Here is a 27,628-nt window from a genome sequence, read left to right as displayed (position 1 = left end):
TAATTATCATGAAAACAAACCTAACAAAATATTGTATTTTAATATTTTTAAATACTACAGGAAATCTTAGTGTGACTTAAAACAGGGAGGTAATTATAAAGACTCATGATGAAATATTAAAAAATAATACTTTTTGGTAGAAAAATTAAGAAATTTAAATTAAGAATGAAATTAATTTAAGAAAAAATAATTTATTTTATAATATTAGAATTGTGGTTTTAAAACTGTTCTACAAAAACATGTTCTACTAAGGTACTGCAGTAACTATACAAGGGAAATGGCCATATACATAGTGGCTTACAATAAACTGCTGTAATAGTCAAGGTGAGATGGATAAAAATGGTTGTAAAATTCTTTCATAAAATATGAAGTCAATTAAGGTATATTAAATTTTAAGCTGAAATATAAGTCCAGAAAAATTTAATTGCACTTCTGAGATTAATAATTAGGGATATAAATTTAAAGACTATAAATTATTCATTTTTAATTTTGCTTCCTCTAAAGAATTTATTTACTTAACATGTGAAATAGTTTCTGCCTCAACTTTTTGCCAATTTTTTGTTCTTAATTTCTTTATAGATCTGTGCTTTAGGAAGATTTTCAATGAGACTATAAATTGAGAACTTCTTAAAAAAAAACTTATAAAAGAGGACTAATACAAATACATAAAGTCAGAATGGACATTGCAAATTCACCTTTATTTAGCCAAACTTATTTTTAATTGATTTTTGCTAATTTGGAGAATTTATTATCACGGAAGTTTCATTTAATACTTTAAGTAACACTTTCATTTTTATTTTCAAATTCTATAAATCCAGGAGCTCAGTTGTCACACTCTATGTGAACAAAGAGAAAAGCAACATAAAGATTAATTTTGATTCAAAAATCACTTTAAAATAGGCTTACCTGAAGAGAATAGCCTTGATCACACTGAAAGGATACTACATCACCAACCATGTATCTGTCTCCAATTTTAATTCCACTGCTAGGAGTTTGTGGTTCAGGACAGGAATCCAGACCAATTGCTGAGAATATTTATGGTAATAATATAAGTTACTTTCAAATCATGAATGCTTAAAACATGCATGTTAAATTACCAAAATTAAATATTGGTGTTGCTAAAACTAGAATTTACATTGAAACATTAAGAATGTTCTGTGAATAAGATTTAACTGTATATATTTAGAGCAATATGCTCTGGAACGTCAACATAAAACTATTTCTTTGAATCTTCATGGCACCAACCATTAATTAGCTGTGTGATTTATACCTAATTTATTCTTTAACTCTCAATCTAAACATCTTCTGTGAAATAAAAATAAACATTCCTAAAAAGAAAATTCCTAAATAAAAATAAAAATTTACTGTGATAGTAGAATGAAATTATATTCATAAAAGTCCTTAGTAAAATGACTAAAATTTTATTTGCTTATTTTGTCCATATCACCTGGTTCCTTCTTCTAAAGGGGAGATAATGATATAATTTAAAACACTTCCATTATTTTTACATTAACAATATATTTTTCAACTTAAAAAGAACAAAAGCATACTAAAAGTAAAAGGTTTTTCTAAAATGATTTATTTAAGGGCTTAAAAATTGATGTTATTGCCAAAACGTTTTTTAAATATGTGAATGGTTATTGTTAAGAATTTTTTGTCTTCAATAAAAGCCAATATTTATTATCCATTTATCTATAGTTCACATTTTAAACTAATCTAGTGCATATTCAAATGGATGGAAGGAGGCACCACTCCAAAATCATTATATAGATAATTAAATAATATAAAATATATACATTCATTTAATAAAAAACATTGAAAGCTGTCTTAAAGTGTGATAATACCATGTATTACATGAAGCTATTCCTTCACTCTTTGACCATGTTATTTCCCTCTGATACTCTCATACATAACACCATCCTCTATATCTCCTTTGTTACATTTACCAAAAATTTAACAATGAGTAATTATGTGATTAGTTGTTCAATATTTATCCTCCTCGGAGAATATAAGTTCCATAAAGGCAGTTTGAAGCACAGAGTTTTAAGGAAACACTCAATAAACAATGGTTGTATAGATGAACAAATATAAAAAGGAAAGTGCATCCTATTTTGATTATTTCTTAATAAATACAAATATCTATCTCTGCAAATAGAAGATATTTTATCTAATAATGTAATGGTCAGAGTATCTAAAAATGATGCCAAATTAAAGGACAGAAAATGACATAAAAGCAGTGACATATTAGAGTTATGATTAGATCATAAAGTAAAGTGGTGAAGAGGAGGAGTAAACTGAGCATTTGGGAATGCTTTCGATGCAGTCCTGAAAGAGACTCAATCATGTGAACTGGTAATGCCAATGCCTGGTGCCTCAGTTAGGTAGGTCTCTAAATGTATGTCATGTTCCATAATTTTCCTATATATTTTTTTTTTTTGGCCATTCCTGTGGCATGTGGAAATTCCTAGTCCAGGGATCAAACCCACGCCACAGCAGCGACCCAAGCTACCACGATGACAGCACCAGCCTGATCCTTAACCTGTTGTGCAACAAGAACTCTTCAAGTTCCATATTTATTAATTTTTTCGTAATCTTGACTTTAAAGAACTAAGCAAGATAAGTTATCATTAAACTATAACCTACTTCAATAATGTTAATGTCTCATTTCCCCAACTAGATTTTGAGAACCAAGTGTAACTGCCTTACACTTATTTCACCTCATTCAGTAATGGGCCTTACACATTAAATTCATCCGATTTCATAGAGGTCGTTCCAGAAATTAATGAATCCAAAAGAAAAGAGTTACGGGAGTTCCCTTCGTGGCTCAGTGGTTAATGAATCCGACTGGGAACCATGAGGTTGCAGGTTCGATCCCTGGCATCGCTCAGTGGGTTAAGGATCCAGCATTGGCCGTGAGCTGTGGTGTAGGTTGCAGACATGGCTTGGATCTGTCATTGTTTTGGCTGTGGTATAGTCTGGCGGCTACAGCTCCGATTAGACCCCTAGCCTGGGAACCTCCATATGCCTCGGGAGCGGCCCTAGAAATGGCAAAAAGACAAAAAAACAAAAAAAAAAAATTAAAAAAAGCCAAAAAGAAAATTATGATGTAAATATATATGTCTTGTCAATATGATTTTGATTTCCTTTGGTACGATTTTTGTTTCTTGGGAGTCCCGAATAGTACATTTGTTACCCTTCACCATTAAGGTCATTTATGTAGTCATTCTTACTGAGGAGGTCAAATTTAGTACATATTCATTTTTCTTTTTTTTCTATCAGGTACAATGAATATAGAGAGGTTCGTTTTAAAGTGAGATTTTTCCATAATATATACAGATATGGCTAAATATTTATGAAATAATTTTAACTTTAAAATATGATATAAAACTCCATAAATTATATAATAACAATTTTATAGGTTAAAAGTTATTATATGTAAACAATCATGGAGAAAAATGACCAAAAGGAAATATGTGAAATATTAGCAATGGTTATGATTCTTGTTATTGAGATTACTTTGATTTCTACGCCTTTGCTTGTATTCTCAACTTCCACATATTTCATAATGGAACATGAATTAGCTTTGAAAATAATAAAATCATTTATTCATTAAAAAAATTAGTATTAGCAGAGAACTTGGTGTATAAGAATATACTCCCTTCTATTTTTCTAGGAGAGACTGAATTGGACCAGCTAATCTGTTGAATATAATTGTCAGAAGGAAGAAAGTAAGTTAACAAAGTATTTAGTTAAGAAGGAGAAGTCCTATGTTGGTGACCTCTCTCATTTTTTTCAGTCAATTATTTTATGTGCACTGAAAGAAAATAAAACAGAAATAATCCGAAAATGCTGCAGTTCATATTTTGTGAACTGTCATTTTTAAAATTTACATAAATAAAATGGTTAAATAATAATTTAAAAATATCACCTTTAAGAATTATTTCTCACTTCTTTATAAATAACAAAACCAAAGGTTATTTGTAGGAATCAACAAAGAAAAAGTGAGTATTTGTCAAAATGTTGCAAAGGATTCTCTCCTGCTTTACCAAGTCAATCAACATATTGAGTCATTTTCATCATTTTCATCTTCATGAATGTAAATTTTTAAAATTATGTCCTTGGCAATCAAACATGCTCTTTTAGTGAACTTTTTTTAATGGGAATTGGATCAATTAATTAAATGTTATAGCCAAAAATAAACAGAAATGAACACAGGGAAAGATCCACATCAAAAATTGCACAGAGTTAATTATGTCTTTTGTCAAATTACTGTGTGCAGTTAACCCTGGCTGAAAACATGAAAACCTCAGTTCTTCACATTTCCAATATTTATTTATAAGCAAAATTTTTTCTTTCCAGTTCATAGGAGAAAATGCTATTAATCATATCATTTATAGCTGACCATTCTGAACACATATATCTGCATGTCTGTATGTGAATACTAGGAAATTATACATATACATACACATGTACACACACACCTTCCTAATACTCCATAATGATTTTAATGTCTTTAATGTAATGAAAGAGGGACACCTAGGAAGGAGAAGAAAGCTTAAGTACAGCTAAGATTCTAAGTAACACTGTTTTGCAAAAAGAAAAACCTTGTTATGAATTTGACATGACAACCCATGTATAAATTTACTGAAAATGAAGACCAAAAATATTGGTTTTAGATTCATGTGAAAAATGGACAGGAACTGAGACACATGTCTTTGAATAAGAGGTTGTATTCAATGATATTGAAGATCTTGTTATTTGAAACATATTGCATGTCTTCAATAATTTTTCTCTAAATAATAGATATAAAATAACTATTATTTCTATGTTTATATCATATTTAAGTTATTTAATATGCCAGAATTATCATTTGGTATTCCATGTTTATCACTATAACATTTTGATAATAATATAGAATTTGGTGATAATCAAAGAGTAAATTTAATGTGACCTGGGAAACTAGTTTCAGGACTTGTAGAAATCAGAATCATAAGAACGGATACTTTTTTCAGTATAATGTACTTTGGATTAATTAATGAATCTACTAAATGCAATTTGTCATATACAATTGTGTAACATGAAACTTGAATGTTTGTTGATAAATTTTTTTAGAAGGAACAATTTTGACAGAGCAGCAGTGTAAGTTTAGGAATATGTTATGTTATAGGCTTCACCCATATTTACCTTGATCCTTAACTTTTACTTACTTTCCTTACATTTACCTTATTTAATGTTTAACTTAGCATTGCTCTGAAAAACTGATTATTCAGTAAATAGATACTACTTATAAAACTTTAGCCAACAGAATAAAGCTAAGTGAAATGATAAACAGAATATGGCATGTAGGTGCTATTCATTTATTACCTAAGCAATTACTGAGCACCTATTGTGTATACTTATTGGGTTATATGTTGGAAATGCAAAGATCAGTTAGCAACATAAGCAACCATTCTCTGAAGAAATTCTTTGTGGAATAAGGTGGGGGGTTGTTTAAAAGATGATTTCAATGTAGTGGAAGAATCACAATGTATGAAAGTTGTCCTCCTCTGTTTAAATAATTATTTCATAGGAATTAGCCTAAGTGAGTACTAAGAAATAATATTCTTTACCAATCCATAATAATAAAGCAGAAGATGAGTATGCTATCCTAGCAAAGTGGCACGTTAAATAAATAAGTAAAGTTGTTTTTCCTTTTATGGAAGAGAAGGGGAGTGGTATTTTTTTCGCCAAAAAACATATTGTAGTGTTTTGGGAAAGGAAGCAAGAAATGAAGCTGAAAAGGGAGTCAGGATGTAGATTATAACAGTCTTATAATCTTAACCAATGAAGAAGGTTATTTCCCTTCTTTGGGTAATGGAGGGAAAATTCAGTTATTAAGAACACAATCTCTGTTCATCCTGGTTCCACCTGGGTCCACTTTTTTTTTTTTTTTTTTTTTTTTTTTTTTTTGGTCTTTTTGCCATTTCTTGGGCCGCTCTGGCGGCATGTGGAGGTTCCCAGGCTAGGGGTTGAATCAGAGCTGTAGCTGCCAGCCTACACCAGAGCCACAGCAACGCGGGATCCAGGCTGCGTCTGTGACCTACACCACAGCTCATGGCAACGCTGGATCCTTAACCCACTGAGCAAGGGCAGAGATCGAACCCGCAACCTCATGGTTCCTCGTCGGATTCGTTAACCACTGCACCACGACGGGAACTCCAAGGGGTCCACTATTTTCTTGCTTTGTGTGTATGTATGTGTGTGTGTAAAGTGTGAGATGATTTTTATGTCTCAGTTCCCATACCTATAAAAGGCAAAAATACCAACCAATACATGCATTCTTATGATAGTTCCAGGGACACAGGAAGCTTCAACAAACATTAACTAGCTTTATTGAATGGTTTTAAGCGTAAAAGTGAGGCTGTCAACTTGCATCCTAGATAAAAGATTTTTTTTCCTGCTGTAATGAAAGTATGTTTCTATGTGTTTAAGATCAATAGATCTCACAGAAATCCTCCAGAAACACGAAGAAAATATGTACAGACTTATATAAGGGCCAAAAACCTAAGTACCTTCACCTTTGTGATTGATTCACAATGAAAAGCTCCTATACAGAGTGAAAGGTATTGGCTTTCCTGCAAGAAAGCCCAGGAGACTAGGAGAGATATTATCAGTTTAAGATATAGTGGGAGAAATTTTAGGAATGCAAAAACATGATTTCCAAATTCAGAAATTTAGGCTGAAACCGTATCTAAATCAACACCACAAAAGACATGAAAAAGTCAATGCGATGATCATGAAATTAGTTTGGTTAAAAGACAAGAGCAAACTATGATAAAATTATAATGGTCTTATAGGGTTAAGGAATTAAATGTATTTATAAGGATCAATTACACTTATTTGTATGCAGTATATTCCGAGTTAATGGCAATTTAAATTAGAAATGGCAAATACTAATAATTTAATTTGGGCAGAATTTGTTTCTACAATTAATATTTTATGAGATGATGTGTATAAACTAGTCAGAACAAGAAAATTAGTTTAAGTAAAAATATAATTAATCTTAAAACCACTATTTTTCACAAATAATCAATTATCTAATTAGCCCAAGGGAGGAAACCATTTTTAGTGACTATAAAAATATACTCATTAAGCCCTAATGCATTATGTCTTAAGCATATTGCTCCAAGAAGGAAAGCAGTAAAACAAATTTTGTGTTGATTTGAAATCTTTTCTTATTTATAGGCTAAAGTTAAATGAATACATTTTTGGATCTTTATTATTTTATGACTATTTTTATGCTACTGGGTATTTAGACTAGCCCTCCAACTATTATACAGGATGGAAAGATGTTTTCAGACCACCTGAGTTTTCACAAGATTCACAGCAAAATCTTTAGTGGCAGATATCAAGAGCGCTCGTGGGTGTGGGAGGAGAGAAAAATCTATTTGTTTGGTAAGACTACTTTTTTCTTCCTCAGAAACTATATCCTGAGATTTTTGAGCATCCCTAAATTTGCAAAAACTATAAATGCATGTAGTCATAATACTTTTAAAATATGTATGTTCTATAAGTTCAAAACCATAACCTTCTCATTGATTTATAGATGTTCACTGTCCCTCTAGGATTTTCCTTTAGTGTGATTTAAATGTGTGCCTCTGCAAATATAAAGAAATGTGAGGGAATTTACATATGCATATTATCAGCGAACAGTCATTCCAAAACTAGTAATGATGAGGCTCTACCAGAATCTAAGCAGCAGAGCAACTATAAATTACAAGTTTTCTTTGTGAAAGCCTCATAACAACTGATAAAATTAATAGTATTCCATGCACTAGGGACATAATAATATGCCTAGCAACAAACATATTTATGCAAGACATACAATTATAACCAGATTCAAACATGTTTAAAACATATACACACACAAATTGTCCATTTAATAATAGATTCCCACTTCCCAATACTGTTGTGGATCAGGAGACAGAAAAAAAATGTGTATTAATACAAGAAAAATGTTGGAAAAAATTTATAAACTCAGAGCACCTACATCTATTCAAATGACTAGTAGACTAGTAAACCAATATCTAAGATCTAAAAATTAAAGAAAACCAATAAACACAACACAAAGAATGATGTAGCTTCATGTCAAGTTATAATAGCTCATATCAGAAAAGAGAAAAATATCAACAAGTCTCTCTTAAGAATATGGCAGCTTCTTTTTATTAAGTAGAGAAAACCATATCTTCCAAACTCTGGAACTCTGTTATATTTGCCTTAGTTGTGGCTGTGTCTCCCAAGGTTGCTAGGCAAATGTGTCTTCTTCCACTCTGCCTGCCTTCTTTACCTTCAGCATTCAATCCCTTTCGTTATTAAGAGAAAGCAAAATTGACTCTTTTTCTTAATCATTCATTAATATTGGATAAATAACCTCAATATTTCAGGTAATTTGTTAGAATTTGTTAGCATAAAGTTAATAGTAGATATCAAAGTTTCAGAGAAAAGTAATCGGAGTAAATTTTGAAATTTATATATATTTGCCTCACTGTGTATTTCCGTGATTTAGAGAAACTGCCTTGATTCAATGTATTTGTGGAATACTTATAACCTCGAAGAGAGCATAGCTGAGCAACATGTCCATAAGCACTAAAAAATATATGCATGAAAGTGGTCAAAAGGTTCAATAAGGTGTAAGGTAAATAAGTACTAAGGGTGTAATGTACATCATGGCTATAGTTAATACTGCCACGTGATATATAGAAAAGTTAAGGTAAATTTTAAGAGTACTCATTACAAGGGGATTTTTTCCTTTTCTTTTTATTATGAGATGATACATATTATCTAAATCCAATGTACTAACCATTTCACAATATGTCAAGCCACCATTTTGTACATCTTATACAGTGATCTATGTCAATTTTTCTCAATAAAACTAAAAGAATAAAAATATTATTTGGAAGACAAAAAGGTAGAAATATTGATGTCTATTTTCTTGAATTATATTACTCAATTTCAAATGTTCGAACTATAGATGTTAGAGATTAAAACAAATATATTTAAGTATACAGGATATTTCGAGCTACTTTTTATGCATCATATGAGGATGTTCTAGTCTCATTGGTTAACATGCAGCTGTCCAGTTTTCCTAGCACTACCTGCTGAAGAGACTGTCTTTTCTCCATTTCACATTCTTGCCTCCTTTGTCGAAAATTAATTAACCGTAAGCATCTGGGTGTAACTCTGGGCTCTCTAGTCTATTCCATTGATCTGTGTTCCATTTTTATAACAGCACCACACTGTTTTGATTACTGTAGCTTTGTAATATTTTCTGAAGTCTGAGCCAGTTATGCTTCCTGCCCCCCACTTCCATCGAGGATTACTTAGTTTATTCTTGTGCATGGTATGAGGATGTGTTCTAACCATTTATGATAGTGGTTACCAACAGCCAATATAATACTCAACAGAGAAAAGCTGAAAGCCTTGCCACTAAAATCTGTACATATATATCATACGTATATATATAAAACTAATGTGGTATCCATTTACCATTTTTTCTTACAAGTAGCACCAAATGTGCCTTCCATATGTTTCATTATTGAAAACTTATTTCTATGATGGCATTATCATAAGCTAAATTAGGAAGTACTCTTGATTCTTAGTCACATTGCAAGGTGCGAGGTATAATTACTACAGACAAATAAAAATGCTTATGTTGACCTTAATTTATTTAATTCAATATCTAAGATCTAAAAATTAAAGAAAAATCTAAAAAATAAAAATAAAAAAGCCAGGTCTCCAATGGAATAAAGCAAGCCTGTGATTCTATACAAAGTGATATGATCTAAAGTAAAAACCAAGACAAACAAAAATAAAAACAAAACAACAACAATAAAACAAGACAAAGGATCAGAAACCTAAAACCCATCCTTTACCCCTCTCTCTCATCTTCAATATCTAAATGGCCATAAGTCTTTTAATTTTAACTTGCTATCTCCTATACCTTTTATGTTTCATTTCTACAACCATAATAACCACCTTTAGAGTTTCCCATTTGAACAGTCACTACTCCTTTCCTTGGACCTATTCTCTCTTCCTGTAATGCACTTGCAACTTTTCAAAATAGAAGGGCCTTTGAAAATTCAAAATTGATCATCTTTCTACTCAAATTGAAATCCTTCAATAAATTTCCTCTTTCTGAAAAAGTGTCTGTCATCTCTTTAATCTTGCAGCACTTAAAATACCATTTGACAACTCCAGTCATGTGGGTTCATAATTATCAGGAAAGGGTACTTATTGATGGTTTACTATGTACCTAGCACTATGATAAACACTTAACATGGATGATCTCATTTATCTCTGACACAATCTTTTATGTTAGGTGCTATTTTTATCCTATAGTACAGGTGAGGAAACTGGGCTCTTAGGAACTTTATGAATTTCTTAGTGTCATATGGCTATCAAATGGCATTTCCAAGACAGAAACCTAAGTCTAATTCTTATGTTTTCCTACATTCTAGGAGGTCCCTTCAAAGTACCAAGCTATTTCTGTATCCACACTTTAATTATTATTGGCTAAAAGGCCTTCTGTTTGTCTTTTGGTGAAGTCTTCCCTTACTCCACCAGCAATAACCCCTAGTTCTGATCACTACCTTCTCTGTGTCATCACCTACATTATACAAGATGTCCTTGTACTTTGGCCATTGGGAGAGCAATCTTGGGAGGTCGGTGAAATTGCAAATACTTGGCTGAATCTCAGAAACACTGATTTGATATACTGGGGTGGAATATCATCTGGATTTTTATCAAAACTTCAAGATAACTATAGCACAATTATCTGAGAAGTATCAACTTTATAATTTTGCAATTATTGCTGTTTGCATGTTCTTTCAGTTTGAAGCTTTTTTTTTTTCAGGGCTAGATCTTGCGCAAATATGCAGCACTTATATGTAGAAAATATACTTAACAATTAGTACGTATTCAACAAAAATGTGATAAATAAACAAGTAGCTTTGTTCTTATATTTAAGCAATATCAAGATGAAAAATTATGGAAAGAATTGAATTGTTTCCTTTCTTCACTAGGTAATAGCGAAACAATGATATGAAGTTATCAAAATGGGCCTTTTGAAATATTAGTGAGACCAAGGCATGAAAAAGATAAACTGGGCAGAAGAAACATCAGATTTGTAGTCATCATCATCATCATCAGGCATGTCAAAGTTAAAATGTTAGGATCTCAAGTTAAAGAAAAATACCAGTATATGAGAAAAAATCAGCCATTTATCAGCATTTCCCTTTAGAGTAAACACAAAGCAAGGCATACCTGTCTAGTAACTGTGCCATCATATAATCTAGCGTTTTTTATCTTTTTTTTCTGAAAACTTCATGAGTAGGAAAGATCAGACAGAGAAAATACTCACTTGCTAGAAGGTATCTCAGCCAATTTTCCATTTACCAAGACAGAAAAACACATGCCATGTTTCCTGAAACCTTTACTATTTAAAATATTCCTTTAGGAATTGAGAAAGAGTCTACTTTATTATTTAAAGGGAAAAAAAAAACATGAAATCTGTCCTTTTTATAGCAAACCTTAATGTCTTTTGCATCTGTGGCTGGCATTCATAGTATGATTATGAGACTGTTATTTCCCCAATATGATTACTTCCTTATGTTACTCAGTAGGCAGAAATTTTATTTCAAAGATTGTCAGAAATGAAATACCAAAGATATACCGTGAAATACATATCTTCTCAATGGAGAAAAATTAATATAACCACCTTGTTTATAACATGCACACATACACGATTATTTTTCCTGGTACTCAACTTAAGCATTTTGCTTTTTCTAAATATTGAAAATTTAAAATTTTCTCTTACAGTCCTTATTTATATTCATTTAAAAATACAGTTTTCTCTTACAGAGGTGATTTTGTTCTTACAACTCAATGAGTAATTCTGGGGGCTTCTGAACACATAAGGAAGTTTTTTAATATTTTTATATCCAGTTAATACAATCTGCCTCCACAAGTGGACAGACTCTTGCATTATCCATAAATTAGATGTTTCTCCACTAACCATAGATTGCCATTTTGAAATAGAAATTAAGGTGCTCTTTGCTCAAAGTCAGATTACTTGCAAGAAAGACATTGTGTTTGGGTATATTCTCTCAAGTTTCTGGAAATAATACAATCATGTCACAAAGAGTGATTGGACGGACTTTGAGATCGCCCTACTGGACACTGTAATAAAACTGCAGCTGTTCTACCCAGTATTTAATCCACTAAATTCATTGTAACTGCTTTTCAATATGTTATTGACAAAGCAGCCAAAAATGAAGCCATACCTAATTCTATAAATGTCTTTAAACTCTAGAACAGAAATTACTGTTTTTAATTCTGTAAAGTTGTATTTAAACTTCCTTATTCAACCTTTTCCCATTCTCTTGCATTTACTCAATATTTTTCATATACTATGTTAATGCTCTTATTAATTATACAATAGATTTGAAAGCATTAAGAATATTCCTAAATCTTATAAATTAATTAACAGAACATTAGGCATCCTTTGGCACTAATTTCTCTACTGTCCATTAAACATATCTCTTTTTCTTCTCCTCTCTTTATCTGCCCTTCCATCCTATTTGTGCTCTCTTTTTCCACACTTTCTAACTTTCATCATACAATTCTCTACATTTATTCATTGTTCTATTTATAGTTCTTATTTTAATTTAGATTCACCAACCTTATTTAAAAACAACACACACAACTGGACTGTTTTTTGGGGGACAATAGTGCCACATATAGTTATTTTGTGAGGCATTTATTTAATTTCTCCAAAAATAAGTTTCTTATTCTACTTGGAAAATGTTTTAACCTCTTTGGCTAAATTATAATTTGATAAATATTAATGTTTTAATATAAATTTATAGGCTTTTGGTAGCACTGATGTTTTTATTATATTTACCTTAGTCCAGAAATTATTTTAGAATTTTGTACCAACTAAAAGAGAGTATTATTTGGATTAGAAGAATTAGTATTGTTAAAATGGCCCTACTCCCCAAAGCAATCTACAGATTCAATGTGATCACTGTGTAAATACCCATGACATTTTTTCATAGGACCAGAACAAATAATCCTAAAGTTTATATGGAACCACAAAAACACCTAGAATTACCAAAGCAGTCCTGAGAGAAAAGAATAAAGCCGTAGGCATAACCCTCCCAGACTTAAGACAATACTAAAAAGCTACAGTAATCAAAACGGTATGGTACTGGCACAAAAAAGACACATCTATCAATGGAATAGAATGGAGAGCCCAGAAATAAACTTGCCCACCTATGGCCAATTAACCATTGACAAAGGAGGAGAGAGTATGCAATGGAGAAAATACAGTCTCTTGAGCAACTTGTGTTCAGGAAGCTAGACAGCTATGTGTAAATCAATGTAGTTAGAATAATCCTTTACAGCAGATACAAAAATAAACTTAAAATTGTTTACAGACCTAAATATAAAACTTCAAGAAGAGAACATAAGCAAAACATTTTCAGACATAAAGCATAGCAACATTTTCTTAGATCAGTATCCCAAGGCAAAATAAATAAAAGAAAAACTAAACAGGTAGGACTGAATCAAACTAATAAGTTTCTTCAGAGCAAAGACAACCATAAATAAAATGAAAAGGCAACCTACAGAATGGAAGAAAATATTTTCAAATGATGCTACCTAAAAGAGCTTAATTTCCAAAATATACAAATAGCTCATACAACTCAATATATGTGTATGTAAAAGAAAAAAACAAACTCAGTCAAAAAATTGGCAGAAGACCAAAATAGTCATTTCTCCAAAGAAGACATACAGATCACCAAGAAGCACATGAAAAGATTCTTGACATCACTAAGTATCAGAGAAATGCAAATCAAAACTACAATGAAATATCACCTCACATCAGTCAAAATGGCCATCATCAAAGAGTCAATAGATAATAAGTGCTGGTGAGTGTGTGAAGAAAAGGCAATCCTCCTATACTACTGGTGGGAATGTAACCTGGGGCAGCCACTATGGAAAACAGTATAGATAGTCATTAAAAACTAAAAATAGCATTACCAAATGATCTAGCAGTCTCACTCTGGCCATATAACTGGCCATATAATTCTAATTCAAAAAGATACATGAATACCAATGTTCAAAGCAATACTTATAATAGCCAAGATATGAAAGCAACCTAAATGTCATTGACAGATGAATGGATAAAGAAGATGCAATATATATATATATATATATATACACACACACACACACATATATATAGTAAAATATATTATACACACATACACACACAGGAATATTACTCAGTCATAAAAAAGAATGAAATATTGCAATTTGTAGCAACATGGATGGGCCTAGGGGTTATCATCCTGAGTAAAGTAAGTTAGACAGAAAGACAAATATCATATGATATCACTTATATGTAGAATCTAAAAAATGATATGAACAAAATTACTTACAAAACAAGAACAGACTCACAGACATAGAAAATGAACTTATGGAGTTCCCGTCATGGCACAGTGGTTAACGAATCCGACTAGGAACCATGAGGTTGCGGGTTTGGTCCCTGCCCTTGCTCAGTGGGTTAACAATCCAGCGTTGCCGTGAGCTGTGGTGTAGGTTGCAGACGCGGCTCGGATCCCGCGTTGCTGTGACTCTGGTGTAGGCCAGTGGCTACAGCTCCAATTGGACCCCTAGCCTGGGAACCTCCATATGCCGCGGGAGCGGCCCAAGAAATAGCAACAACAACAACAACAACAAAAAGACAAAAAAAAAAAAAAAAAAAAAAAAAAAAAAGAAAACGAACTTAGATTACCAGATGAAATGGGTTATATGAGGGATAAATTAGAAGAATGTAATTAACAGACACACACTACTTTATAAAATACGACAAGGATTTGCTACGTAGCACAGGGAATTGTATTCAATATCCTGTAATAAGCTATTACGGGAAAAAATCCAAAAAAAATGTGTAAGTAAATAACTTTCCTGTATACCTGACACTAACATAATATTGCAAATCAACTATAGTTCAGTTTAAAAAAAGGAATATTCAGCAAATATTTTGATGGCTTAAGTTAAAGCCTTTCAACACAATGTTTAAAAAGGGTGGTGATCACCTTATCATCTTCTAACAGGATTCCACTTCACAGTTTTTGAAAAATACTATTACTGTTCTTAGTCTAAATAGAGTGACTAGTTTTTTGTTTTTCTCTTAGGTGGAGAATCCAGATATCTAATAATTTTTAAGAAGTAACTTGGGACCAATTTGAACCCAAAGCATTATTTTGTGAACATTTACTTTTGATTATGTGAATTCAGTGCTAACAAATTAAATGCCAGTCCCTATGAGTAGCCTCTAGATCACCAGGAGAGTTGGTATTCTTATTATTTAAAGCAACTGCTCATAAACAGATTGGTACACCATTTGCTCTTATGCTCATTTATTGCCAATGGCAAGTTATTTCCCATATTCTTGAGTATGATTTAGATAACCAATTTAGAAAACATTAGCATTTCTTGATTGCTCATTTTATGGAAATACCACCTGTAGCATAGTTGGACAAAAATCATGAATATGGGGGAAAAACACATATCATTATACTTGATGAGGATTGAGATTTATCTCATTTATCTTCTAATTCCTCAACAGATCTAATAAGACTTTCCTTGACATAGTTAGGTATTCTACTTTTAAAATTAAATGTCATAATTAAAGATGCTAAATTGTATATTTCTAGCACACCTATTCTGTCAGAGATATTTTCTAAGACTTGAAATCAAGAGACATAAATTCATTAGTCATTGTTTTCCCTTAAGAGTACCAAACTTTCAACCCTTTGTTATAAGAGGTAAGATACTATATATTATTGACATCTATTATTTGTTAAGATGTGGCTTAAACTCCTTATTTATTTCTGTAAATAAGAGGTTCTAACCAAAATAATTGTTTGAAAAATGTTATAGAAAATTGGAAAAATAATTCAATTAAATTATAATATTCTTATATCATTTATCATATACAAATAAAGGATCTTTTTGGCATTCAACAAAATGTTTATTTTTAAATTTCAAAAATTGCTTAAAGTAGACCTTAAAAAAGTTTCTTCAATTTTTTTTTTGTTATAGTGATAATTAATGGTCAGAATACCTATCAAAGCATATGCTTCTTTTGAAGTTCATCACCTATAATGAAGCCAAATTTCTGATTATGACATTCAAAACCTTCAGGAATAATTCTGCCTATATAAGCAGGCTTAGTTCCTGGTGCTGCAGTAAACCTTATGTGCAACCTCTACTGAACCGATTGCCATATTTAAAACATTCCATATATCGTTCTTTTATCTAAACACAAAATTTGCATGCTAAAAATACCCAGTCTTTCTTGCCTAACTGTAAAACATCTGGTTATTTGCTGAGATTCAGCCAAAGTGTTACCTCTTGCTTGAAGTATATCTTGAACTTCAAAATGAAGCTGACTATTTATTGCTTTTGTGTGCTCTACCATAAATATCCCTATTCCTATATTCACAGCACTGTATTATTGCTTATCTCTCTGTCTTAAACTGGACTGTGATCTCCTCAAAGAAAGATACTGTGACATATTTACCTTTGCGTTTCCCATATTGAGCATAGTGCCTGACATAGAGTAGGTGTTCAAAGTATTTATTGGTGCAATGAAGAATGAATAAATAAAACATTGTGTACTTACTTATAACCTATTTATATTACAATGAAACATTTACTATATCTGAGGTTAGCAACAGCTGGAAAGTGAACTTCAATATAAACTTTTAAAAATTATAAAATATTAATCAGTTTATTTAGTATACCCCTATCACTGTAGCCTCTGTTCTTTTCTACAAGGTATTTATTTTTTATCAGATCTTCCTATGTAAGTAATAGTGTTACAGTGATAGACTAAGTGACCTAGACAAAGTGATATTGAGGAGATAACACTCAGATAACACTTCAGGAAGCAAAAGCTAATAGAATTATAATATGTATACAGGCTAAGATTCTAAATGCTTTTATAAACACTAGCATTGGTATAGGTATACCGAGGTCAATGATATATACCAATATTATATATTTGTTATTGTTTGTTTCTATGTATTGTATCACTCATTCTTTATTCATCCAACAAATTTGTTGTGAATGTATTATAAAATGCAAGGACTGGTCTCAGTGCAAGAGACAAAAGGATATCCTAAATGGTCATGGTCCTGTCCTAATGGCAAATCCTGTCTTCTTGGACTTTACCTTCTAGGGAGATAGAAAATAACCCCCAATTTCCCAAATAATCACCCAGTTGCACTTGTGATAATTTTATGTAGCAAAAAGTACACTGTATCATATGTGCATTTAATTAGAGTATGTAAGCCTTTTTTGGGTTTAAAAGTTTTATAGGAAGTTGGGAGATAAATATATATTTTCTATGCCAACAAGAAAAGCCACTCACTACAATTTGTTTTAAAATTTCTGCAAGATACAGTTCCTTTCTTCACAATTTGAAAATACTTGTAATGAAAGAGGAGACATTGCAACTGATATCACAGAAATTCAAATGATCATAAAAGACAACTATAAACAGTTAGATATAAATAAATTGGATAACCTAGAAAAGATGGATACATTTGTAAAAACATACAATTTACCACTCATGAAGAAACAGAAAATCTGAGTAGACCAATAATGAAAAAGGAGATTGAATCAGTAATTAGAAGCCTCCTAACAAAGAAAAACTCAGGACCAGATGACTTTGTGGGTGAATTCTACCAAACTAATTCTAAAGAATTAACACTGATTCTTTTCAGACTCTTTAAAATATTTAAGAAGGGTGAACAGTCCCAAATTCATTTCATGAGTCCAGCATTAACCTGATACCATAGCTAATGACACAATAATAAGAGAAAACTATAGGATAATATGCCTGATGAATACAGATGTAAAAATCCATAGCAGAATGCTAGGAAGCCAAATTAAATGACAAATTAAAAGGATTATACACCATGACCCTGTGGAATTTATCCCTGGGATACAAGGATTCAACAGACACAAATCAATAAATATAATACACCAATTAGAATAAATGATAATAATATATAATCATCTCAGTAGATACATGAAGAAAGAATTAGAAAGTACATTTTTCCTAATAAAAACTGGAAAATACTAGATATAGAAGAAAGAATGTACCTCAAAATCATACAGGCCATGTATGAAAAGTCCACAGCTATCATCATACACTGCAGTAAATAAAACTGAAAGCTTTTCATCTAATATCAGGAGCACATTAAGGATGACAGCTCTTGCCACTTCTACTAACATAATACTGGAATCTTATCCAGAGAAATTAGGCAAGAAAAAGAAATAAAAGGCATTTAAATCAGAAAGTAAAAATTAAAGGTACCTGTTCGAAGACAACATAATCTTATAGGTAGAAAATCCCAACTTCACAGAAATACTGTTAGAACTAATAAATGAATTATGTTGCATTTCTGTATACAAAATCAACACTCAGAGATCAGCTATAATTAACACAGTGCCACCAACTTCAAATTATTCTAAAAGGAAATTTTTTAAATGTTCTCATTTACAATAGCACCAGAAGGAATAAATTATTTAGGAAAACACTTAGCCAAGGAGGTAAAAGGCTTTTACACTGAAAACTACAAAATATTCATGAAAGAAATTAAAAAAAAATAAATGAAAAGATATTCTGTTTTCATAAATCAAAAGAGTTTATGTCATTAAAATGTAAATTATAGATTCAAGGCAATTACTATCAAGGTCACAATTGTGTTTTTTACTGAATTAGATAAACCTAAAATTCATAAGGAACTTCAAAAAATTCAAATAGGCAAATCAATTTTAAAAAGAGAAGCAAAGAGATAGCACAATTCATGATTTCAAAATACATTACTAATCTATAATAATTAAAACAGTATGGTACTACCATAAACATAAATGTACAGATGAATGGAACATAGCAGAGAGTCCAGAAATAAGCCCACACATAAACACTCAACTTATCTTTGACAAAGGTGCCAAAATATACAATGTGGAAAGGATAATATCTTCAAAATATGATGTTGCCAAAACTAGATATCCACAAGGAAATTCATGAAATTAGGAACTTATCTTACATCATATAAAACTTAACTCAAAATTAAAAACTTAAACATAAGACCTGAAAATATAAAATTCCTAGAAGAAAACAGGGGAAAGGCATCATGACATTGGTCATGGTTTCTTGGATATAACACTACAGTACAGGGCAACAAAAGCAAAGGTTAAAAAATGGACCACATCAAACTAAAATGCTTCTACAAATCAAAGGAAACAATCAGAAGCGTTAAAAGGCAACCTAAAGAATGAGAGAAATTACTTTCAGACTGCATAGCTAATACAGTGTTAATGTCCCAAACACATAAAGAACTCCTACTACTTGATAAAAAATAATCCAGGCAAACAGTGGTAAAAAAATTGGCAAAGGATTTGGAAAGAGATATTTCTCCAAAGATGACATGCAAATGTCCAACAGAGATATGAACAGATCCTCAGCATCTCTTATCTATAGGCAAATGCAAGTCAAAACTACAAGGAAATATCAACTCACACCTAATTTGGATAACTATTGTCAAAAAAAAAAAAGTGATATCAGCAAGATGGCCTTATTCCCATCCTTTCCTCAATAACAAAAATTCAGCAATCGCCCACAGACAAAAGTGCCTGTGGGAGATGTGAGATCCACATAGGGAATTAGGAAACCCTGCTTCAGTCCAAGAACAATGAGAGCTATTTCAAAAAAAGCCATTTGAGTTAGACCCAAGTGCCTGACTCAGAAATAATTCCATAGCCCTGATAACTTGGCAACAGCCCCATTTGCTTTGGGTTCTCTCACCAGGGTCATATGCCAAGATATCCAGCAGGAGTTTTACCTACCCATTTATCAAGTTATAGGCATATAGATCTCGGCCCTGGTTGTGGAACCTAAACTTCTCCTTGTGCTAGCTCCATCCAGTCTCTCAAGTCAAGGTCTAGGAGCCTCTGGAGAATACTGAATTACACAATTAGCCATGGACGAGAGACCCTTTGTGGAAGTCCAGGAGTCTAGTAGAGAAGTTCCAGCACATCATTAGAGAAAAAATTAGAGATGGGAAACATTGCATAGGATAAGAGGACTTTACCTGCACTACCCTTTCCCCAGGATAGCAGAGCTCACTGACAAGAGATCGTTTTTTTTGACCTGACTTCTGCAGGGAAGGTAAGAGTATGCGAGTGGATACCTGACTTATCCAGATGTGTAGGGTGCTACACAAAAGAAGCTCATTTTTCTTTCACCTCAACCCGAGTACTGAGTTGTGACATGCACAACTAAGGAGGCCATGCATAACTGAAAAAGAGAAGCCAGACCTCAGAAAGTATATATTAAGGGGATGTGGATCTTACTAAACAATTCAGGGAATCCATCTGGAGGTCCATTCGTGAGCTAGTGTGGACACCTGGCCTATGGATCCCTCTAGCTGGCCCATGGCTAGTGAGCATTCACAGAAAGCTGGCCTAATTCTGTGGATCTGGAAAAAATGACAAACTAGAGCATTTAGCATCATCACCTTTGGAAAAGAAAAAGGGAGGTTATCAGCACACAGCCTGGCTCTATAGGATTTAGAGAGGTCACACAAGCTTAAGAATTTTGTCACAAAAAGGAGCAAGAAATGTAGAACATGCATGTCCACGGAAGACATGGAAAAGCCTCAGAATCCCTACAGGTCTAAGGGAAGGTACTTCTCTCCTGAAGTTAGTAAGTAAAGACTAGAGGGGGTGATTACTAATATAAGCGCAAAGAGAGCAACAGAACAGTTCAAGGAATATGAAAAAAACAGAAACACGACACCACCAAAAGAACACAACAATTTTCCAGTAACCAACCCCAAAGACATGGAGATGTGCAATTTACCCAATAAAGATCCCTAGCTATTTAAGGAAGCTGAAGGAGCTACAGAAAAATACAAAAAAAAAAAAAATAATTCAACAAAATCAGGAAAACAATATATGATCCTCATAAGAAGTTTAACAAAGAGATAGAAATCATAAAAAAGGATCAAATGGACCCAATCATACCTATATATACATTCTTTGATTGAGTCCATTGATGGACCTGAGAATGTATATATAGGTATGATTGGGTCCATTTGATCCTTTTTTTGTGATTTCTATCTCTTTGTTAAACTTCTCATGATGATCCTGTGCTATACAGCAGAAATTGACACAACACTGTAAATCAACTGCAGTCTAATAAAAATAAATGTTATACAACAGATTTCAAGAACATGGATTAAATATTTAAACATGAGACCTGATACCTGAAAAGTCCTAGATGAAAAAGTAGGAGCAAATGCACCTTGACATTGATCTTGGCATTGATTTTTCAATTTTTATTTATTTATTTATTTATTTATTTATTTATTTATTTATTTATTCTTATATGACACCAAAAGCACAGGCAACAGAAGAAAATTAATAAGTGGAACTATCTCACATAAACAGGTTTCTGCAGAACAAGAGAAACAATCAACAGAAGGAAAAGGTAACTTACAGAATGAGAAAGAGTATTTGCAAACTATCTGATAAGGGGTTAATATCCAAAATACATGAGAAACTCAAATAATTCAATAACAAAAACAAAAATACAGAACAAGAACAATCTGATTAAAAAATAGGCTGACTTTCTCCAAGATATTCTTTCCAAAGAAGACATACACATGCCTAACAAGTACATGGAAAGGTGTTCAACATCAGCAATCATCACAGAAATGCAAAGCAAAAGAACAATGCAATGTCACCTCACACCTGTTAGAAAGGCGCTCATTAAAAAAAAAAAAGAAATTACAAATGTTGGTGTGGCTGTGACAAAAAGGAAACTGTTATGCATTGTTAGTGGAAATGTAAATTGACACAGCCACTAGGGCGAGCAGTACAGTAGTTCCTCAAAAAATTAAAGGTAGATCTACCATATGATTTAGCAAGCCAACCAACTTCTGGGTATGTTTCCAAAATAACTGAAATTAGAATCTCAAAGAGATATCTACACCCCATGTTCACAGTAGCATTATTCATAATAGCTAAGATATGGAAACAACCTAAATTTCCATCAAGGGATGTATGGTAAAGGAAATAGCATCATACACACACAATGGAATACTACTCATTCTCATAAAAGAGAAGAAAATCCTGTCATATGTGATAACATAGATGAACGTTGTGGACATTGAGCTAAGTTAAATAAGTCAGATACAGAAGTACAAATATTACATGAGACCACTTATATGAAGTACCTAGAATAGTCAAACATATAGAAATAGAAAACAGAATGTTGGTTTCCAGGGGCTTAGAGGAGGGAAAAATGGGAAGTTGCTGTTTAATGAGTATAAAGTTTCAGTTATTTATAGAATAAGTTCTAGAAATCTGATGTACAGTGTTGCACCTACAGTTAACACTACTGTATTTTGCATTTTAAAAAAATCTCAATGAGTTAAATATCATGTTGTGTTCTTACAATAAGAAATACTTATAAATTCTGATGAAAATCATCAGAACCCTATACATATAATTTTATAGTTGAAGAAACACTTCAAAATCTTAAAGTAACATTAAATGTTCTCTTTTAACAGTCCATTTACTTTCTGTATTCCAAAAAGTAATATTTAAAAACTAATATAAATTTGTTCTTAATGTTCATGAATAGCTTATAATATTATATTTACCTGTGTATTCAAGGTGAAATCCTGCAGCAGAAACACTGATGTCTGATTGAAAATTTAGATATAGATTATTAGAGGTACTATTCAAAAGATGGGGTATTGTTGTTCCTGAAATGATAATTGAAAAGGTAGCTCAGTGATCACATAATAAGTACTACAGTAAAACTAAAAAACTATTAACCAATCAATAGGTTATCACTGAAATTATATTTTAGTCAATTGTTTTATAATAATTTTTAAGGGAAATAATATTTCTCTTTTATATTGTTGCTTTTGACTACCTCCAAGGAGACAGACTTTTGAAAGCACATTAGATTGCTCTCTAAAAATAGGTAGGAACAAAGAAAGCTGGTGAAAGTCGGGAAACTATATTAGTCACTTCAAATTAATGTTTTGAATTTCATGTGGATTTCAGTGTTCCATTCACAAGCTGATAAGAAACTTAAAGTTTGCATACTTAAGTTTTGCATGTAATAACATTTTGTATGGATTTAAATATATATCCATTTATTGTCCTTTATTATGTTATATGTATGTACATATATTCCAGGTCAAGTACTTTAATGTTTCTTACACCCTAACAGCAAAGCTGGCAGATAGCATTCAAAAAAATGCCAATTATGAATTAGTGTTAGCCTCGTCTCTCAGCAAATGCTTTATAATCATATTCTAAGCTTCTAAAGGAAATCAACTTTAATTTATTCAATTATTGAGTGGAAATTATAAAACATCTGCTTGAACCAATTACTTCTTGACTCTTGACTGTTTGACATTGAATAATAGTTCAAAATCCTGAAGATTACAACTCAAGAACAACAAACATTCTGTCTCAAAATGAAGTTCAACAAGCATATGTGTTGATAATGCTGCAAACAGTTTTTTTTTGTGGTCTTCTGGTTACTTTACACTTACTTTGAAAAACTCTGTGAACCTTAACCACTGATCTTTCTAAAAGAGAAATCAGGACAAATTCATTACACAACACTCAATTTTTTTTTTCCTGAATTTGCTCTCTGTCCAGAGTGTCCTAACTGAATGACTGAAGACAGAGGTAAACAGAAACTCAAAGGTCACCTCAAATGCCTTCACTCTCTTAGAGGATCTTAGTGATAAAGAGCTTTGACTCTGGAGTCACATCAGATGAGTCCCAGTCTCATTCTAACATTAGCTGTACAACCTCTGGCAACTTAATTTAAGTGTCAGTCACCAGGAATGCTAGAAAGATCAAATGAGGACATGTATGACAAGCCAGCACCAGGTAATCAATAGCTGTTTTTATTTATCACTTTTATCATCTTCATTACTGTACCTATTATTCAGAAAGTATTACATCTAGTCTATTATAGACAAATGCATGCTCAACATGTTATACACTTTTTTCCATGAAAAATTTCTATTTAAATCTATATCTAAAACAGTTTTAATGCCTAAGCCAAATTACCCTTACTCTAGAGATTTCCTCTTTCCTTTCCTCGGTGGTGATGATGAATACTAGGTTCACATACTCAATTTTAAGATATTAAAATCTTGATACCATTCAAACTTCTTTCAGTATATCTCAAATATGTAAGTTTACAGTTTACCTATGTTTCATATTTCTAGAGTTAAACAGTTTCATCCAATTTAAAGAGTATAGTTAAAATTAAAATTTCATTTTGTCCCTTATATGCTGTAAGAAGCTTCTAGTAAATCTGCCATAAACTATCTTTTTTATAAATAATTTTTTTCATTATAGCTGGTTTACAGTAGTCTGTCAATTTTCTACTGTACAGCATGGTGACCCAGCTACACATACATGTATAGAATCCTTTTTCTCATTTTATCATGCTCCATCGTAAGTGACTAAGACAGAATTCCCAGTGCTTCTAAGCAGGATCTCATTGGTTATTCATTCCAAAGGCAAATAAAGTAATGATCTTTAGGGAAATGGTTCGGTTAAATAATACATAGGACAAAAAGTATTGCAAATGAATTTGTAGGTAGAGATATAATTGATTATAAGATTATGGGAACTTGGGAACACTTTGTGTTTGGTTGTTTGAACTAAAACATACTGCACCAGTACAATCATTTAAACAGAAAGAAGGAAGAGCATGTTGGAATCAGCAAGAATCCTGGAGGCACAGATGTAATAAAAAGGAAGATAAAATGTGTTGTTCTTGCAGCCAGAAAAGAGAGAATGTAAATGAAGGGTTTGTATCTGTAGAGAGAACAGTTAAATGTATATGATTACAATCTATGATAGGTAAATAAATTATTCCTATGTGAAAAAAAATTAAAAAATAAAAACCATAACAAATTTTAAAATCTTCTGGCCTTGGTTCATATGCGTATAGTTTGAATTTTATATAATTTAATTCATTTCATAGAATTAATTTTGTATTCTCTTTATTCTCACTCACCCAGTAACTTGTAGCATTTACCATGTTTTTACATAGTCACTGTAATTATTTTAATGGCTGCATAACTTTATATTAAGTGAATATACCATAATTACCAAACACTTTAATATTTAACTATTATCACTCATCATTTTTTAAGGGAGGGGGCACATATACTATTCCTGAACCATAGCTCAGCTGCATATATTACCATTAACACAAAAGTGTTTATAAATAGTTACACAACTGCAGTAAGAATATAGTAAGATTTTGAACAGCAATTTCAATTTCATTACCTTTAAAGCCTTTTGAACTTCTAACCTTGTAATTTAGTTCCTTGCATGTAGTTTATAGAAAGCAAAATTAAAACCACCAAGTCAGAATTCTAGGGAGGTCTTTAAAAAGAGAGAGAGATTTTACATTACTAATCATCATGTATTTTATTTAAGCTCAGTTCTCTTATTTACCTGAATAACTTCCAAGTCTTGGAGCATTGTTGTCACCCCCATCATAAAAGTCCAAAGAATCCCAATTATGTTCTGTTGCAAAGCTGACAACTTGTACCTGTGAAATAAAAAGTGCTGGTAAAAACACATATTTCTAATGAGATTCATATACTATAGTCCACTTATCTCCTCTGAAAGAGAGCACTTAAAGCCTGGGCTGTATTTTCGTGGGCCATCAAAGAAGGATCTTAACAGAACTGGTCTCTATGGCCTCCATGCGCTGGCTTTTGTAATAAAAACGTATGAGGCAGATAGCAGGGTTTGCTGTAAGTACAACATTGAGAATGTCTATCACCATCTCGGCTTTGGGTTGATCTCACGTCTTAGTGCCTGGAATGAAAATCAAGGCATGTTCCAAACGATTGGTTAATTTTTATGTTTTTGAGTGTTAGATTCTTGCCAGTGACTTAGTTTTCTCATCTGCTTCACTTATTAGAAAATAAACAGATTTGTGTCCACAAACAGAACTAAGTAAACATAGAGGATCCCATCATAAACATTTTTTGAACAAATTTTATTTTGGATACATTTTACTATTTATTTTTTATTGCACAACCTTTACGAAATTTCTTACCTTTATTTTTTTTTTAAATTTAGCATTATAATCCCTTATGCACATTTTAAATAATTTCAATATGGATAACAGAAAACAGCACTTTGTAACTGATTTGGGCACATCCTTTTAAAGATTGTTTTTATAACTGGAATTGAAATAACTATATCATTGTGGTGGTCCATAAGGTGGTAAGGGAAATGCTGGAATATAATTCTCTCATGTTTATTAAATTTATTTAAAGGAAGAGGCATGTGTTACTTTGTTGTACTTCACTTGGCACAGCTTGAGTTTTTGAAAGAACCCACAGGACCCTCACAACAGTGGATGTTACCTATTTTTCTCTTTTTGAATTATACATATTATAATTTAGAAGGAGATAAAGGAATAGCCTTATTAAAATACATTTATTTTTATTTAGCTAAGATCTTTTTAAGTGCTATGCTCTTTCATCAAATGCTTCTAACAACTGCATTCATTAAAAATTTCTTATCCACAAAATAGGCCATCATCATTCTTCCATTCAAGTGAATGCTGGTGCCTCTTTTCCAGGGGTGAGTGCCACATGGCAACAGATACCCTGCCTGTGTGACAGGCATTAGGCCCAATGGCAATGTTCCAGGGCAGGAAGAAGACCAGAATGAAAGCTGCATGCTTGTAACATAACCACCAATCCCTTAAACAATGGTTAATTCTCTCTATATATCTGAGTTTTCCTTCCCTTTAATTCAGGAAAAGAAAAAAAAAATCACATTCAGCTAAAAACAAATTAAAATTAAAATTACAAAAGTAAGGATATTCACAAAAGTTGACATTTGAAAGGAGCAAAATATATTGCAAGGAATTCCACCTGAAGAAATAACTTAGCTAGTAAAAGTGCAGAGGAAACAAGCCATGAGGTAGATTTAGTGAACCATTAGTAATCCAATTTAGCCACAGTAGAGGGTATTTACATAAGAGGAAATATGCAAGCAAAGTTAGAAAAAGTAGAGAAAATTTATAAAGAGTAAAGCTTAGTGGATAAATACAAGAAATATTAGATTGCCTGGCTCCCTCTACACACTGACACTTAACCCTAAAAAGAGTTATTAAACTATCTGTTCCATAGATTTCTTACATAAATTTGTTGTAATAAAGGCATCTAATTCATTGGCTGCTTGTAAAAATTAATTTTAGCTTAGAATAGCACCTAGTGTGCACTGAGGATTTAATGCATCTTTGCTAAGAGAATAAATGAGAAAGATAGCCTATAAAAACTGAATACCCCCCATAATAATTACAAAGTTGAGGTATATTTCACTGAAGGTTTTAGAAGGTGGGTTGACAGAGAATAATCAGGACTGTGTTTTTAGTACTACCACACTGAGTAAAGAAAAGTGAAAAGACAATTTTAATGTCTAT

The 27,628-nt window shown here is 32.0% G+C and overlaps 1 protein-coding gene across 6 annotated transcripts in view; it reads right to left on the bottom strand.

Moving 5' to 3' along the window:
* The window catches only part of CSMD3 (CUB and Sushi multiple domains 3), a 1,223,593-nt gene that overhangs the window by 142,745 nt on the left and 1,053,220 nt on the right, over positions 1 to 27,628 (bottom strand). For all 6 annotated transcript variants that reach the window (XM_021090582.1, XM_021090583.1, XM_021090584.1 and 3 more), the window contains 3 exons: positions 25,636 to 25,732; positions 22,791 to 22,895; positions 907 to 1,025 (listed from right to left, as the gene is read on the bottom strand). In XM_021090582.1, the coding sequence (XP_020946241.1) occupies positions 907 to 1,025; positions 22,791 to 22,895; positions 25,636 to 25,732 (321 nt within the window). The remainder of the gene's footprint in view (positions 1 to 906; positions 1,026 to 22,790; positions 22,896 to 25,635; positions 25,733 to 27,628) is intronic.

The sequence above is a fragment of the Sus scrofa genome, chromosome 4 (genome assembly GCF_000003025.6).
Source record: "Sus scrofa isolate TJ Tabasco breed Duroc chromosome 4, Sscrofa11.1, whole genome shotgun sequence".
Lineage (NCBI taxonomy): Eukaryota > Metazoa > Chordata > Mammalia > Artiodactyla > Suidae > Sus > Sus scrofa.
This window is presented reverse-complemented; position numbering and strand designations above follow the sequence as displayed.